The sequence below is a fragment of the Urocitellus parryii genome, chromosome 1 (genome assembly GCF_045843805.1).
Source record: "Urocitellus parryii isolate mUroPar1 chromosome 1, mUroPar1.hap1, whole genome shotgun sequence".
In the NCBI taxonomy this organism is placed as follows: domain Eukaryota; kingdom Metazoa; phylum Chordata; class Mammalia; order Rodentia; family Sciuridae; genus Urocitellus; species Urocitellus parryii.
In genome coordinates, this window is record NC_135531.1 from 94,953,388 (window position 1) to 94,970,889 (window position 17,502).

The following is a 17,502-nucleotide window of genomic DNA, read 5'->3' on the forward strand; positions in this document are numbered from 1 at the left end:
GCAGGTGGATATTTACCTGACGAGGAACAAAAAGGAGTGACCTTTCATAAAAACTTATACCTCTCATATAAATTAAGGCTCACTGTTCTGATATATTTTTTAAATCCTGCTGGATGCAATGGTACACACCTGTAATCCCAGGGACTCAGGAGGCTGAGGCAGGAGGATTGCAATTTCAAGACCAGCTTCAGCAATTTAGCAAGGCTCTAAGCAAGTTAACAAGATACTGTCTCAAAATAAATTTTTTTTTTTTTAAAAAAAAAGGACTGAGGGTGTAGCTCAGTGACAAAAACACCTCTGTGTTCAATCCCTGGTATTTATGTATGTATGCATGTATGTATATATGTATGTATAAATAAATACCTGTCCCATTGCAGTTAATGGTAAACTATAAACTACTTAATATGGCCTACAAAGCTCTCATAATTTGGTTCATGTTAACCTCCTCAGATTGATCATTCATAATACCTTCCCCTTTTGCTTACATAAACTGTAGCACTGTCACTGACCTAGAATGCACTCACCTTTTAACTGCCTAAGGACTTTTTGCTCACTGGTTTTTCTTTTCCTAGGATGTTCTTCATTCCTGTTTACCTGGCTTACCTCCCTACTCATCATTTAGCTCCTATTTTATTTTATTTTACTCCCCTAACATTTATTTAAAAATAATTTATCAACCCCCATAATATCCATATATTAAATTCCCAGGAAAATTTATTAATCTAAGATTATATAATATAGTATGTCATTTATGTTTACATCACTTGTCAACAAATTCAGTGGGTAAGTGGATACACAACACACATGAGCCATGTGTTGATATATAATTCTGTTTCAAATCCTGACAGGGAAGATTCTGATATATGACTTCAGCTCTGTGGCCTTGAGGAAGTTATTTCACCTTTAGAATCTCACTTGGCTTTTGTGTGAACAGTGAATAATTATGCAGCTCTCCTGGGACTGGGATATAGACTACCTGGCTTATATTCACAGAAAGTCTTATAAATACCAAGCTTTGTTATAAATCAGAATTTCACTTCACATAGTTCATCTCTGCTTCTATAAATCTCCTCTGTGTTTTCAGTTAGGTTCAATATGCCTCATTATTTTACATTTAGAATCATGTTTGAATTTTCCTTTCATCCATTTTTATTCTAATTTAATTAAATTAATTTTAAGCCAATTTTAAGTTGAAACCATGGAGAATAATTAATTGATGTTATACATATGACAGCAGAATGCAATTCATTTCATATTATACATATAGAGCACAATTTTTCAAGATGCTGACTGTACACAAAGTATTTTCACAACATTCGTGTCTTATACCTCTCATTAACCAAAGGATAATGATGTCTAACTCATTCCACCTTCATTCCTCCCCACTTTCCCCCTCCTTTCCCCTCCCTCCCCTTTGCCCTATTTGAAGTTCCTCCGTTCCTTCTATGCTCCCCTCCAAATTGCATTATGAGTCAGCATCCTCATGTCAAAGAAAACATTCAGCCTTTGGTTTTTTGGGATTGGCTTGCTTCACGTAGCATTATATATTCTCCAACTTTATCCATTTACCTGCAAATGCCATGATTTTATTCTCTGTTAATACTAAGTAATGTTCCATTGTGTATATATATCAAAGTTTCCCTATCCATTCATCTACTGAAAGGTATCTAGATTGGCTCCATAATTTAGCTATTTTGTGAATTGTGCTGCTTTTAACTTCCATTTTAAATATCACTTTTCAAATTCTTTCCCTAATACCCAACTTGAAAAAGGTTTCTCTTTTGTAGTTGAATATTTTCCCTTATCCCAACTTGTAATTACATATTTAATACCTGTTTTGTGTACTGGAAGGACTATGAGGATTGAGAGTTATGGCTATCTTTTCACTGCTTTTTATACCTACTTGTATAGCACAGTGCCTGGCACAAACTAGGTAATCATAGCTTTTGAAGGACAGCAGTGTAAGTTGTATGTTTTAAAAGAAAATCTTAAAATGTTTTCTACACTTAATTCTTTTAAAAAATTATGTTTTTAATTAAAGCAGATGTAAATATAGTAAAATGCATCTTAAGGTGCATAGTTTGGTGACATTTTATAAATGCAGATACCTGTGTCACCCAAACCTCCATAAAGATATGAAATAATGCTATAACCCTAGATGTTTCCAGCATTTCTGTTTTCATCAAGTCCCTGTCCCAGAGGCAAACACTTCTTCATCAGACTTATTCTTGAGGATGTTTTAGAACCTTATTAGGAGGGGAAGCTATACAAGCTTGGTTCTATTAAAATAGATAAGCTTAAAACTTATTACAGATCCATGCCACACACATAATCCCAGTGACTCAAAAGCCTGTGGCAGGAGAATCATAAGTTCAAGGCAAACATGGGCAACTTAGTGAGACCCTGTCTCAAAATAAAATAAAAAGGCCTAGGGATATAGTGCCGCCATAGAGTGCTTCCCTAGTAAATACGAGGTTGGATCCCTAGCAGAGTACAAATAAAAAAAAGAAAGATTTTATTTCATCCTTTAGTCCCTGATAATGGCACTTATAAAGTGTTTTTCTAGGTTCACGTTATAGGGCTCCAAAAAATTTGGTAGTCAACTTTGTTTAGTCAGGTGGAACCAAAATAATGCTTTGAAATCTGAAAGTTTTGTTTATGTTAGGACTAATTTCCCTTTTATACTGAGATTTATTTTACATTGTCAATTTTTTGTTATTAAATTTATTCTAAGAAGTACTATTTTCAACAGATTTTTCTGTTTTTTATGGGTTATTGATTAAATTAAAAAGAAGCCATATATTCCTGACCATTTTTATTTATCTAGAAATCTTTTAAGTTGTTATATATACGAGCAAAATTTCAAAGGAATTGTGAGTATGTGTTTTGTTGTACTTCTCACAGGGTCATGTAAAAGTTGTCCAGTATTTGGTGAAGGAAGTCAATCAATTCCCTTCTGATATAGAATGCATGAGATACATAGCAACAATTACAGATAAGGTAAGTTTACTATAATATTGAAGCACATTTTGGTTCTTTTTAGAATTATATATCCAGATGTACAATTAAGAGTTTGTTTTTCTCCTCTGAGATGTCAAAAGCATAGATCTTTCTATACTTTAGTTTTTCCACTTGCAAAGTACATAGTACCCTAATTTTTATAAAAAATATTATTTCCCTCTTACTGTGGACCGTAATTGAAGTGACTCTGGTTATGGCTAATTACTAAACCATTAGTCTGATGAAAAGGTTTTCTAAGAACCTACAGATTTTTGAGGAAAGATGCCTTAGTTTGATTAAAGTTGTATTCAGGACTGGACTCAGGATAGCTTAATTTGGCTTAGCAAATTTTCAGTGTTTTGAGCTTTTACCCCCTAGATTTTGATGTGCTCATCTACTCATGTTTTATTTGGCCTCTATATATTATGTGTTTTTATATAATTCCATTTTCTGTAGGAACTATTAAAAAAGTGTCACCAATGTGTTGAGACAATTGTGAAGGCTAAAGACCAGCAGGCTGCAGAAGCAAATAAGAATGCAAGTATTCTTTTAAAGGAGCTTGATTTGGAAAAGGTGAGTGGGAAAAATAATTTTCCTTATTAGAAATTGTTCAAAATTAGGTAGAATAAATTTGTCACCTGTATGACCAATAATCTTAATAAAATTTGACTCGAGGAAATTGTTAATATATTCTCAAACCACCATCCATTTAATTTGAACTATCATTCATAAAAAAAAATATTTTGAGACCATATAAATGAAGGATTAGATTTTGAGCAAGATTACCAGTTTACCAAATGACATTACTATCTAAGTGACTTTAACATTAATTTGAGAAGAAATTTAGAAAACAATTGGAAATCATTTGTTCATTATAAGATTTTGAATGTAAGTTTATTAGATTCCTTATTAAAGAATAAGTGTCTAGGATCCTAGGATGTGGGTACAAGGTAAAAACATTAAAAAAAAAAAGATTGCCATTCAGAGGCCCAGTCAGCTTGTTTGAAAAATAAGGATGTTGATATTGATTCTAGAAATTGTAATAAAAGAATATCACGAATTGTTTAGCATTGTTCTAGGAATGCAGGACATAGCTGATCATGAAGATATTTTGTTGATGAAAAAGTATCATTTTGAAAGAGGCTAAAATTTTGATACCACTTCTTTAAAAAAAAAAAAAGCTATGGTAATGAACACCTGTAATCTCAGATACTCAGGAGGCTGAGGAAGAGGATCACAAGTTCCAGGCCAACCTTGGCAATTTAACAAGACCCTGTCTCAAAAAAAATATGAAGAGGGCTGGGGCTGTAACTCAGTATAGAACACTCCTAGGTTGTTTTATTATTATTATTATTTATGTATGACAGTAGAATACATTTGACAAATCATACATAAATGGAGTATAACTTCTCATTAGTCTGGTTGTACATGATGTAGAGTTACATAGGTAATGTAATCATATTCGCACATGGGGTCACTCCTGGGTTTAATTCCCATACCACAACAAAACAAGAGAGAGAAAAAAAGATGATTGCATGAATAGGCAATTTTCAGAAAAAGAAATACAAATGTGCACTAAATAGATGAAGATTGTTCAACTTCATTAGTAAAGAATTGCATAATAAAAGAGTGGCCTAAGTTTTTTCTTTTTTTTTTTTTTTGTCCTAATTAGTTATACATGACAGCAGAATGCACTTCAATTTATTGTACACAAATGGAACACAACTTTTCACTTCTCTGGTAACTTCATTACCCTAGGTACAATCATACATGTACCTAGGGTAATGAAGTTCTTCTCATTCCACCATCTTTCCTAACCCATGCCCCCTCCCTTCCCTTCCCTTTGCTGAGTCCAAAGTTCCTCCATTCATTTCATGACCACCCACCACCATCACCATCATGGATTGGCATCCACTTATCAGAGAAAATACTCAGCCTTTGGTTTTTTGGAATTGGCTTACCTTACTTAGCATGATATTCTCCAACTCCATTTACCTGAAAATTTTGTATTTTTATTTTCTTTTAATGCTGAGTAATATTCCATTGTGTATATATACCAGTTTCTTTATCCATTCATCTGTTGAAGGGCATCTATCTTGGTTCCACAGTTTAGCTATTGTGAATTGTACTGCTGTAAACATTGATATCACTGCATATCAAAATCAGTATGCTAAAGTAAATAGATACATGTTCAAAGATATGGATATATAAGGATATTCATTGTTATTTTGCTATTGGGTGGAAAGTGTAAACCTTTATCAATAGGAAATTAAATAAATTTTTGTAAACTTGATAAACTTATATATTTTAAAGCCAGATAGAAAATAATTTATACTCATTTTTAAATTTATGTATATATAATTTATATATATAAGTGTGTGTTTGCATGTGCGTGCGTGCTTGGAGTCCAACACAGGTTCTTTAATATGCTAGACAACTACTCTACCACTGAGCTACAACCCCAGACCATATATTCATTTTCAAATAAAGTGAAATTTGAAATTAGATGACTCCTAAGGTTCCATTCATATCTGTAACTTTTTCTTTTTATGTAACTATCCAGGGATATAGTAGCAATTCCCTACGTAGTCAGATTGCTCTTATGCCAAAAAAGTGATGAAATCACTTTTAGCTGAATATACAATCTCTTCATTTTGTCTGCAACGCCCCCCCCCTTTTTTTTTACACCGGAGGTTGGTAAACTTTTTCTATAAAATGCCAAATAGTAAATATTTTAGAATGTACGTAAGATTTCTGTAATAAAAACTCAACTTTGCTACTGTAGCATGAAACCAGCTATAAACAATTGGTAAGTAAATGAGTGTGGTGGAGCTGGGGTGTGGCTCAGTTAGAGTACTTGCCTAACATGTGTCAGGCACTGATTTTGATTATCACATATAAAGAAATAAAAAATATAGGTCCATCAACAACTAAAAAAAATTTTTTTTAAATGAGTGTTGCTGTATTCCAATAGAATTTCAACTGTGGGCACTGAAGTTTGAATTTTGTATTATTTTCACATGAAATGTTAAGATTTTCAACTATTTAAAAATGTAAAAAGCAATCTTTCCTTTCATACCACATAAAAACAGGCAGCAGACTGGATTTGTCACAGTCAATATTTTGCCCACCCATGATTGAAATGAATAAAAATTTCAAAGAATAGTCAATTTGTGCCTCAGAATGCTAAATTATGGTTTTAAGGGAAATGCTTTTCTTAATTACCACAAGAAGAACTGGGCTTCATGTACATATTCTTATGTTGTTTTTTTTTTTTGCATAATTTCCATAGAAATAGGGGTAATAATGTATTTTCTACTTCAGATTTTCATTATGTTCTTAGGTAACCTGTTTGTTAACTGCGCTGTTTTTGGCGGGGGTAATATATATTAAAAAGTATATAAGATATATGTGTTAAAAATAGATGTTTGCAAAACCTAAATATGGTGAGAATTTGATGTTTTAATAGTCTGTTTCTTAATTGGATTCTCTTTTCGTTAGTGGGCTGTAAGATGTCATCATATATTTTCGATTTGTATATCTTACATATAAGAATAGTTTGAAAAAAATTTTTTTTCCATTTTGTGGGTTGTCCTTTTACCCTTTTTTTTTTTTTTCCCTTTTGGCACCAGGGATTGAACCCAGGGGCACTTTACCACATCCTTCAGCCCTTTTTTATGTTTTATTTAGAGACAGTGTCTCACTGAGTTCCTTAGAGCCTTACTAAGTTGCTTAGGCTGGCTTTGATCTCTCTATCCTCCTGTCTCAGCCTCCCAAAAGCCCCTGGTATTACAGGTGTATACTAACGCGCCCAGCCCTTTTAGTTTCTTGATGGTTCTTTTGAAGCACAAAAGTTTTCAATTTTGATGTTGCCATTTATTCTTTTGCATTTATAAATATTTTGAAACACGTCCATGGAAAGCCTGTGTATCATGAACCAAAATGCCTCTTCATTCTTTAAATTATCACATTAATGTTAAAATGATAAACTGGCTTTATTTGTAGTCAAGAGAAGAGAGCAGAAAGCAGGCTCTTGCAGCTAAAAGAGAGAAAAGAAAAGAAAAGAGAAAAAAGAAAAAAGAGGAGCAGAAAAGGAAACAGGAAGAAGATGAGGAAAACAAACCTAAGGAGAATTCAGAACTAGCAGAAGATGAGGATGAAGAGGAGAACGATGAAGATGGTAAGAAATGACTGATTTGAATGAGTGAAAAAGTTTCTTATTACTCATTATGAATATCTTTTGCTTCTAGTCAATTTAGTTAAATTTTTTATTAAATTAATCTGAAATTGATAATTTACTTTTATACTAAATAATTTTAATGTTTTACATTGTAAATTGATAGAGAAACAGAAGAGAGAAAGGAAGCACATAACGTGAAGAAGTTCAGTTGTGATTTAAGTCACCTTGTAAAATATTGTGTGCATATTAAAAGCAATAAAATAAGAGATTTAACAGCTTTTCTTCAGGTTCTTCTCTACCTCTAACTTCCCTGATTAAAAACTAGAAAGAGAGAGAGTTCCTGAATAAATTCTATTAGCTAAGATTTAGGCTTGAAACTATAAAGGGCAAGCATGTCAGTATAACTGGAGTTCATTATTCTCAGATTTGTTTATGATGCTGTGGTTGTGATAGGCAAATTATTTTGCTTTACTTGAATTCTATTTCTAAAATAATATCTAAAAAATGTCCTAAATTCAAACTATGTAGTTTTGATTAGTTCATGAGATTAACATTTCATATCTTAATTATGTTAATGGGGTATATATTTTCTATACCAACCTAGACATCCAATTATAATATTGTATATTCTAATGGCAGCAAATATTTCTTTATTTATTAGTGAACACTGGTGGAAAGAAAATATGACCTAAAAGGCTGAATTATTTGGTATATTTTGTCACAATTTGTTTTCAGATCTATGACTCTCAATGTAATTTTTATCCTTTTTTTATAATTTCAGTGGAGCAAGAAGTTCCCATAGAACCTCCTAGTGCAACCACCACCACCACAATTGGAATTTCTGCAACATCTGCAACATTCACAAATGTGTTTGGGAAAAAAAGGGCCAACGTGGTCACAACTCCCAGTACCAATCGGAAAAATAAGAAGAATAAAACCAAAGAGACCCCTCCCACAGCACATTTAATTCTGCCAGAACAACATATATCTTTAGCACAACAAAAGGCAGATAAAAATAAAATAAATGGGGATCCTAGAGGTGGTGGTGCAGGTGGGAATAGTGATTCAGATAACTTGGACAGTACAGACTGCAACAGTGAAAGTAGTAGTGGTGGTAAAAGTCAAGAGTTAAATTTCACTATGGATGTGAACTCCAGTAGTGACAGGAGGTACCCGTCACTGCTCCTCAATTCCCAAGAAGAGAAGATAATTACTACTGCTTCCAAAACTCAAACACGGTAAATTTTTCAGATTTGCTAACTCTACATTCATCTTTCCTTTTTCAGACTTGGCACAAGAATTCAAAGTATGTTATCCAAGTTGTGTTAAACAATTTAAATCTACCATATTAACTTGTCTTTAATATCCAAAACTAAAATTTACCTGTGTCCTCTTAATCATGTGCTAGTTAAGATTATAAAACAGGGGCCAGAGTTGTGGCTCAGTGGCAGAGAGCTTGCTAAGATTTATAGTTTGAAGTTGATAATATTAGCATGCCTTGATTTTATTTAACTGTCATTTTTATTGAATTTGGTCTAACTTTTGACTTCTGAATCCATTTTTATATTAAAATAGATGATGATTCTTTGGTCATTTCTATTTTTCTGACTTGGTTATTTGATGTGCAGGACTTAAATTCAAATATTTCAGCATAACTTTGTCTATAAAGGGGCAATCTCTTGAGTTTCTACCTTAACACTTATCTTTTGTTGAACCTGATATTTCTCTCTTCAGACTTGAAGGTGAAGCAAATTCTAATTCCTTGTCAACAAGTTATAAGTCAGTGTCATTGCCATTAAGCTCTCCAAACATAAAGCTGAATCTCACTAGTCCTAAAAGGGGTCAAAAAAGAGAAGAAGGGTGGAAAGAAGTTGTGCGAAGGTAAGTAGGATTAGTCTCATCTTTTTAACTCTCATAAATCATATAGGTTCTCCTTTCCATGCCAGATAGTTACCTAGTTAATTAATGAATAATTTGAATGTGACCATTATTGTAAACTATAGTGCCATACTAAATCCAGAATACGCTCAAGTACAATCAGAAGCAATACATAAATTTGTGTTTTGTATTTATATATATAAGTTTCTCTTCCTTTAGCTTATCCCAAATGTTGACTCTTTTGGATAACCTATGATTTGCTCTTTATGTAGATTAAACGTAAGACTTTTATTTTTTATTGATGTATATTTGAGTTGTTGATTTTGATTTAAAATGAATAAGCTAACATTATTCAGTATGGAATTTAACAACATTGTATGCATTATTTTATTTTAGATAGAGTCAATACATGGTACGTGCAGTTTAGTTGATATAAGTGATATTTTGAGCAGATTTGAATGCTTGGATTGAGTGAGTTAAATATAATTTGTTTTAAATGGTAATGTAAGTTTTAACTTGCCTAAATTAAATTCAATATGATGAGAGATCCATTTCTAAGATAAAAAATTACAATAATATATTTTTAGATTTAAGAAATATTCTATAAATGTCCATCAACTTATTGCTGAGACATCTTTTTTTAATAAAGACATCTAATTTCATAAGCTCATGAATAGTCCTCATTTTATAGGTCAAAGAAGTTGTCCGTTCCAGCCTCAGTGGTGTCCAGAATAATGGGAAGAGGAGGATGCAACATCACTGCAATACAAGATGTTACTGGTGCCCACATCGATGTGGATAAACAAAAAGATAAGAATGGCGAGAGAATGATAACAATAAGGTAATTGTGAAGAATTTATATTACTACTTCTGGGTATAATTTTATAAAAAGCAAGCTTTTGTTAGGTATAATACAATTAAGGATTTTATTTGATGGTTAAGAATACATGTGTTTTGTTTGTTTTTTAATGCTTTTGGTCTTGTTCTTGTTTGTTTTTCCCCAGGGGTGGTACAGAATCAACAAGATATGCAGTTCAGCTTATCAATGCACTTATACAAGATCCCGCTAAGGAACTGGAAGACTTAATTCCTAAAAATCACATCAGAACCCCTACCAGCACCAAATCCATTCATGCAAACTTCTCATCTGGAGTAGGCACCACAGCAGCTTCCAGCAAAAATGCATTTCCCTTGGGTGCTCCAACTCTTGTAACTTCACAGGCAACAACATTATCTACGTTCCAGCCCACTAATAAACTTAATAAGAACGTACCAACAAATGTACGTTCTTCTTTCCCAGTTTCTCTTCCTTTAGCTTATCCCCACCCTCATTTTGCCCTGCTGGCTGCTCAAACTATGCAACAGATTCGGCATCCTCGCCTACCTATGGCCCAGTTTGGAGGAACCTTCTCACCTTCTCCTAACACTTGGGGACCATTTCCAGTGAGACCTGTGAATCCTGGCAATACAAATAGCTCTCCAAAGCATAACAATACAACCCGTCTACCAAACCAGAATGGGACTGTTTTACCATCAGAGTCTCCTGGACTAGCTACTGCCAGTTGTCCTATCACTGTCTCTTCTGTAGTTGCTGCCAGTCAGCAACTATGTGTGACTAATACCCGAACTCCTTCATCAGTCAGAAAGCAGTTGTTTGCCTGTGTGCCTAAAACGAGTCCTCCAGCAACAGTGATTTCTTCTGTGACAAGCACTTGTAGTTCCCTGCCTTCTGTCTCCTCTGCACCTATTACAAGTGGGCAAGTTCCCACTACATTTCTGCCTGCAACTACTCCTCAAGCACAGCTTTCTTCACAAAAGATGGAGTCTTTCTCTGCCATGCCACCTCCCAAAGAAAAAATGTCCACACCAGACCAACCCATGACAAACCTATGTACCCCATCGCCAACTGCAAATAGTTGCAGTAGCTCTGCCAGCAATACCCCAGGAGCTGCAGAAACTCACCCATCTAGTAGTCCCACTCCTCCCTCCAATAACACACAGGAGGAGGCACAACCATCCAATGTGTCTGATATAAGTCCTATGTCAATGCCTTTTGCCTCTAACACAGAACCTCCTCCATTGACTTTGGCATCACCCAGATTGGTTGCTGCTGATAATCAGGATACCAGTAATTTACCTCAGTTAGCTGTACCAGCACCTCGAGTTTCTCATCGAACACAGCCCAGAGGTTCTTTTTACTCAGTGGTACCAAATGCAGCCATACACCAGGATCCCCAGTCTATTTTTGTTACAAATCCCGTTCCTTTAACAACACCTCAAGGTCCACCAGCTGCAGTGCAACTTTCTTCAACTGTGAACATTATGAATGGTTCTCAGATGCACATAAGTTCAGCAAACAAATCTTTGCAACCTACATTTGGCCCAGCTACACTTTTTAATCACTTCAGTAGCCTTTTTGACAGCAGTCAGGTACCACCTAACCAGGGTTGGGGAGATGGTCCTCTGTCCTCACGAGTTGCTACAGATGCCTCTTTCACTGTTCAGTCAGCATTCCTGGGTAACTCTGTACTTGGACACTTGGAAAATGTGCACCCTGACAACTCCAAGGCACCTGGCTTCAGACCACCTTCCCAGCGAGTTTCTACTAGTCCAGTTGGTAAGTTATTATTAAGTATTCCTAGAGCTTAAGTTGCAGGCTCTTGGAGCCTAACCTCTTATTCCAAGATAATAATAAAGCATTTTTGTATGTAATATTGCATGACCTTGTGTAATAAACAGTAGAGATCTGAGTAAATGGACAAAAAAGTAGCTATAGGTAAATCACTTACATATAATTAAGTTAGATTAAACTATCAGTTTCTTAGCATTGTAAGAAAGATGCAGATAGATTTGAATCCATTGTTGGCTTGGCGATGTTTGGAATAACAAAATCTATTTTTCAAAGTTTAAGAGCCAAATTTAATCTAATCTATGCTGTACAGAAAAACAAGTTAAAAATGGTAGCTGACCCAGATTGGGGTAAGGAACACTATTTTCACTTAGTATATCTCTTCCAACTACCCTAACATGCATGTTACCTTTTTGCTAAACTACTAATCTATGTTGTTTAGAATTGTGAGTTATGGGGCTGGGGTTGTAGCTCAGTGGTATAGCACGTGCCTAGCAGGTGTGAGGCACTGAGTTTGAGTCTCAGCACCACATATAAATAAATAAAATAAAGGTCCATCAACACCTAAAAAAGTATTTTTAAAAAACTTGTGAGTTACGGATATGGCATAGCCTTAACTTTCATTTCAGATATGTTTTATTTACTTGTCCTTCAGGAAAACAGTTGTTTCTATTTTATTTCTTTTTTTTCCTTTAATGTTATTTTATTTGTTTTAATAAATTATATATGACAGTAGAAATGCACTTTGATACATCATGTATAATGGAGTATAATTTCTCATTCTTCTGATTGTACATAATGTAAAATCCCACCAGTCATACAGTTATATATGTATATAGGGTAATAATGTCTGATTCATTCTATTATCTTTCCAACCCCACATCCCCTCAAGTAATTGTTTCTTGTCTTTGAAGCAGAAACATAAGTCTCCCCAAGACCATCTATGATCTCCTTTTTTCTTTTTTTCTATAAATAGACATCAGTTGTAACTGTTCATTTTGGGAGACTAGTAAAGATCTTCAAAAGCCACAGGTTGAAAAAAATTGCTCATTGTCAGTGCTCTGAGTTGTGATAGAAAATAGTATTCTTAAACTTGGCATGGTGATGCACACCTGTAATCCTAGATACATAGGAGACTGAGGTGGGAGGATTAGGAGGAGTATGAGGTGAGCCTGGGACAGCATAGTGAAACCCCCTTCTCAAAAAATAAATAAATAGGACTGGTGTTGTTGCTCAGAAGTAGAGCACTTGCCTAGCATGTGTGAGGCACTGGGTTTGATCCTCAGTGCCACATAGATAGGTAGATAGATAGATACATAGATAGATAAAGGTGTTGTGTCCATGTACAACTAAAAATATTTTAAATAAATAAAGGAAGTATTCATCTTTGACCCTCCTTCTGGGGCCCAGGATTAATAAGCTTGACCTTATATTCTTTGTTCTTTGTTTGTTTGTTTTTAGTACTAAGGATTTAATCCAGGGGCACCACTGAACTGTATTCCCAGCCCTTTTTAAAAATTTTTTATTTTGAGACAGGGTCTTGCTAAGTTGCTGAGGCTAACCTCCAATTTGTGATATTCTTGCCTCAGCACCTGAGTTACTTGGATTCCAGGTGTGCACCACCATGCCCTACTTGACCTCAATTCTTAACAGCCTGTATGTGTTGCTTTTATTCATGGTCTTCTTCCATGGGTTTACCCTCTTAGTAAGAAGTAGTAATACTTTAAGAAGATGGGGAAGGGTGTGAAGAAATTAAAATCATGATGGCTGCTGGCAGGAATGTAGGATGGGGCAGCTCTTTTGGTAAAAAAAAAAGTTTCAAGGTTCATCAAAAAGAAATAACTATAATTTATACACCTGTAATCCCAGAGGCACAGGATGCTGAAACAGGGGGATTGCAAATTCAAGATCAGCCTGGGCAATTTAGTAAGACCCTGTCTCAAGATGAAAAGGACTAGGGATGTAGCTCAGTGGTAGAGTAGCCTTGGGTTCAATCCCCAAAACTGCAACAACAAAAAAACTTAACAAAAAATAAGTGGGGATACGGGAATGAGAGGATCTGGTGATAGGAAATGGGTATGGAGTTTCCTTTAAGGGATACAGAAAAATTCTAAAATTGATTATGGTGATGGCTGTTCAGCCCTGTGAATTGCTATACTAAAATCAATTGAATTTTATACTTCAAATGGGTGAATTATATGATATGTGAATTACATCTAAACATTGTTTTTTTTAATGATAGGGAATTAAATTGTTTGAAAATCAGACTTTCCTGAGAGAAGTTTTGGCAAATTTTCATTTTCCTACAGTGAATACCTGTAATCCTTTCTTGGATCTTTGTCCCTTTTCCCTAATAAATTCCACAATCAATAGAATTTACGAAGGCTGCTAAGTTCAAATTTATCCAAAATAGATAGAAACTTTGGTATAGTTTACAATTATTGATTTTGTTTAATAGAATACCAAAATTACCCTTAGGTTAGTGGTATGCTTTTCCTCCTTATGAGGAAGGAAAATTGGTAGGTTTTGTTATTCATTTTCTATAGGAAATAACTATAATTTTTTAAAAAGCTGTTGCTTTCAGGTTTTCCACAAGAGAGAATACAGATATTAATAAAAGCTTTAAGATTTATCCAGAACTTTAGTTTAGGTGACTTCCATTCTTAAACATTGTGTTCATTTTCTATATTTATATGTTAGATGATTTTCTTCTGATGGTAAGAAAATTTAGGTTTGGCCGTATAGTATCACATAAGTGGATTCTTTCTGCTGTGATCTACAAACATAAACCACATGCTTTCTTCTTTAAAAAATTAAGTAACCTTGGACTTCACATTTTAAAGCCTTAGCTAATTGGATATCTCGTACCTGTTTTATTTCAGGGTTACCATCCATTGACCCATCAGGCAGCTCCCCATCTTCCTCCTCTGCTCCTCTGACAAGTTTTTCCGGCATACCAGGAACAAGGGTTTTCCTGCAAGGGCCAGCTCCTGTTGGGACTCCTAGTTTCAACAGACAACATTTTTCACCCCATCCATGGACAAGCACCTCAAACTCATGTAGGAATCATGGAGGAACTCTTTCCAAAGAGTCTTAATTAAGTTATTAAGCCATTTATTTCAGGAAATACTATGTTATAAATTTAGTAAAATAAACAGTATGCAGATACCCAAAGTTTGTATTGTAGTCACATCAAAAAATTGACAGGCATTTTATAGGATTCAAAACTTGAGAAGGGTCAAGCTATCTATTGTTATTCAAGAAGAGGTAATACAAAGCCAGGTACAGTGGTCCATGCGTATAATCCCAGCTACTCAGGAGAATCTTGAGTTCAGGGTCAGCCTGGGCAATTTAACAAGACCCTGTCTCAAAAAATAAAAAAGGCTGGTTGTTAGCTCATGGTAGTGTGTCCCTGGATTCAATTCCCAATACCACAAAAATAAATTTAAAAAATAAAAAGGGTTGGAGTGCAGCTCAGCAGTAGAGCAGCCCTGGGCTCAATCCCAGTATTGAATGAAAAAAGAGATAATAAAATGATTGGGGGTGGGGGCAGTAAAATAATTTCTCAAATCTTGAAACTGATTTATGCATATGGTCAACTTGTTATGATATCTCGTTTATGATTATTTATGATTTCTCATTTATTTTTACATTTTTATGGATGTATCATTGCCCATTATAAGTATTCCTTTGTTCTGAATTGCTTATTTCAATATTTAGAACAGATTATGTATTTAGAATTTAACAGTATTTGATTTCCTTTCTTTAGTGAGAATTGTGAAGTAATTAACATTGGCCTTTTTGACAAGGAAAACTAACCAAAGTACCTGAGCCCAATTAAGAAAGAAAACTGCCAATCAGTTACAGTGCTTTGCTAACATTTAACCTTTCTTTCTTATGGACTAAAAGGGCAATTTGAAAGGGTAAAAGGGTATTGAAAGGGAAAAAGAGAAAGAACTAAAAGTAAGGAAGTGTTTTTCAGATAATAATCTAGATACTGTACAAACATTGCCATATTTGAGTTAATTTTAAAAGTAACTGTTTTATTTAGAACTAGATTATTTAGAACTAGAATAAATGAGTACTTTTTCCTTCCTACCCTTGTTTAATTCAACTAGGAAATTTTTTTAGGCTATTTGTTTACTTTTATTACAGGCAAAAATAGTCCAGGATAATGTTTTGAAATTATCTATTCTCATTTGAATGATCTCATAAAATGAAATTTTTCTTTACAGACCTATGTTGTGGAATAGATCTTTCCAACAAGGTTTCTCATATTTCTATAGTTTTTATATGTAATAAAACAATAGAGAAATATTTTGCCACCAGGTGACTCTCCTATTCCATCTGTTTCTTCGGGATCATCTTCACCTCTTTCAGCCACTTCTGCCCCACCAACATTGGGCCAACCAAAAGGAGGCAGTGCCAGTCAAGATCGAAAGATACCTCCCCCAATTGGAACAGAGAGACTGGCTCGAATACGGCAAGGAGGGTCTGTTGCTCAAGCTCCTGTGGGAACCAGTTTTGTCGCTCCTGTTGGACACAGTGGAATCTGGTCATTTGGTGTCAATGCTGTGTCAGGTATGTATCTTTCTTTCTCTGCAGGGATAGCTTAATTAAGTTGTGTAAGTTTGTCATTAAAACTCAGTTCCTTTAAAAATAAAAGAACTTAGTTCCTGTGCTTAACAAACAGGGTTGGGTGTTTGTACCTTTAAGGAATTCAGTCTAGTTTCAAAGTCTGGAAAGTTAGTTGGGTGACATATATATTTGATCAAAAATAAAGATTCAGGGCTGAGGTTGTGGCTCAGTGGTAGGGCACTCACCTAGCATGTGCAAGACCCTGGGTTCAACCCTCAGCACCACATAAAAATAAATAAAAATGAAGGTATTGTGTCTAACTACAACTAAAAAATATATTTTTTTAAAAAATAATAATAAAAAAATAAATATTCAAAGCATGCTTACTTTCCTGCTTAAGCTTTCCAGGGTAGAATGGGATAATTATTTCAGGTATTTCAGAGAGTATAAGATGTTTGGGGTATTCAGAGGACTTCTTCTGGTAGTCTGGGAACTTGTTTTTTTTGTTTGTTTGTTTGTTTTTTTGGTTTTTGGCTTGCAAGACAGTGATGAATGTTCCCTAAACTCTTGAGAGGAATTTATTTTGGTATTGAAGAAAGAATAAAGTGATAATATTTTATTGTTTTATGCAAATAAATATCAAACCCTCTTTTCAATTCTTCTTTCCAGAAGGCTTATCAGGTTGGTCGCAGTCTGTGATAGGGAACCATCCAATGCATCAACAATTATCAGACCCAAGCACATTCTCCCAGCACCAACCAATGGAGAGAGATGATTCTGGAATGGTAGCCCCCTCTAACATTTTTCACCAGCCTATGGCAAGCGGTTTTGTGGATTTTTCTAAAGTGAGTTGATAAACAATCATTGTAATTTGTTTGGTACTTTGCCAGTCAATGTAGTTACATGTTAAGGAGTAGTGTGTATTGAAATGTCTCCCTTTGTTTGCATCCCTGCCAGTTCTTTTGTTCAGTTTCAGTAGTGGGTCATAATGTCTACACCTTAGGTGTTTGAGTTTTTCTGTTTTTGTGTTCTATCACAACTTTGAGGGAGGCCTCCATATCTTTAAAAAGCTGGCTGTGATCTTCAATGCTTTCTTGTTTGCTCTGACAGCTTTCTGGCTGCTATAAAGCCAAATTATTGCTATAAACATTCACATAGCTTTACCCTTTTCTTCTTAGTAGACTCTTATTCATGAAACTAAGATAGGAGAAAGTGTAGGGTATTATGTTTTCAAACA

The 17,502-nt window shown here is 34.6% G+C and overlaps 1 protein-coding gene across 3 annotated transcripts in view; it reads left to right on the top strand.

The window, feature by feature from the left end:
• Ankhd1 (ankyrin repeat and KH domain containing 1) overlaps positions 1-17,502 on the top strand; it is a 127,715-nt gene that overhangs the window by 108,604 nt on the left and 1,609 nt on the right. For 2 of the 3 annotated variants that reach the window (XM_077800818.1, XM_077800823.1), the window contains 10 exons: positions 2,905-3,000; positions 3,457-3,573; positions 7,006-7,180; positions 7,962-8,418; positions 8,915-9,061; positions 9,750-9,899; positions 10,063-11,675; positions 14,570-14,746; positions 16,017-16,268; positions 16,935-17,110. In XM_077800818.1, the coding sequence (XP_077656944.1) occupies positions 2,905-3,000; positions 3,457-3,573; positions 7,006-7,180; positions 7,962-8,418; positions 8,915-9,061; positions 9,750-9,899; positions 10,063-11,675; positions 14,570-14,746; positions 16,017-16,268; positions 16,935-17,110 (3,360 nt within the window). The remainder of the gene's footprint in view (positions 1-2,904; positions 3,001-3,456; positions 3,574-7,005; positions 7,181-7,961; positions 8,419-8,914; positions 9,062-9,749; positions 9,900-10,062; positions 11,676-14,569; positions 14,747-16,016; positions 16,269-16,934; positions 17,111-17,502) is intronic. The other variant, XM_077800820.1, reaches the window with a different exon arrangement.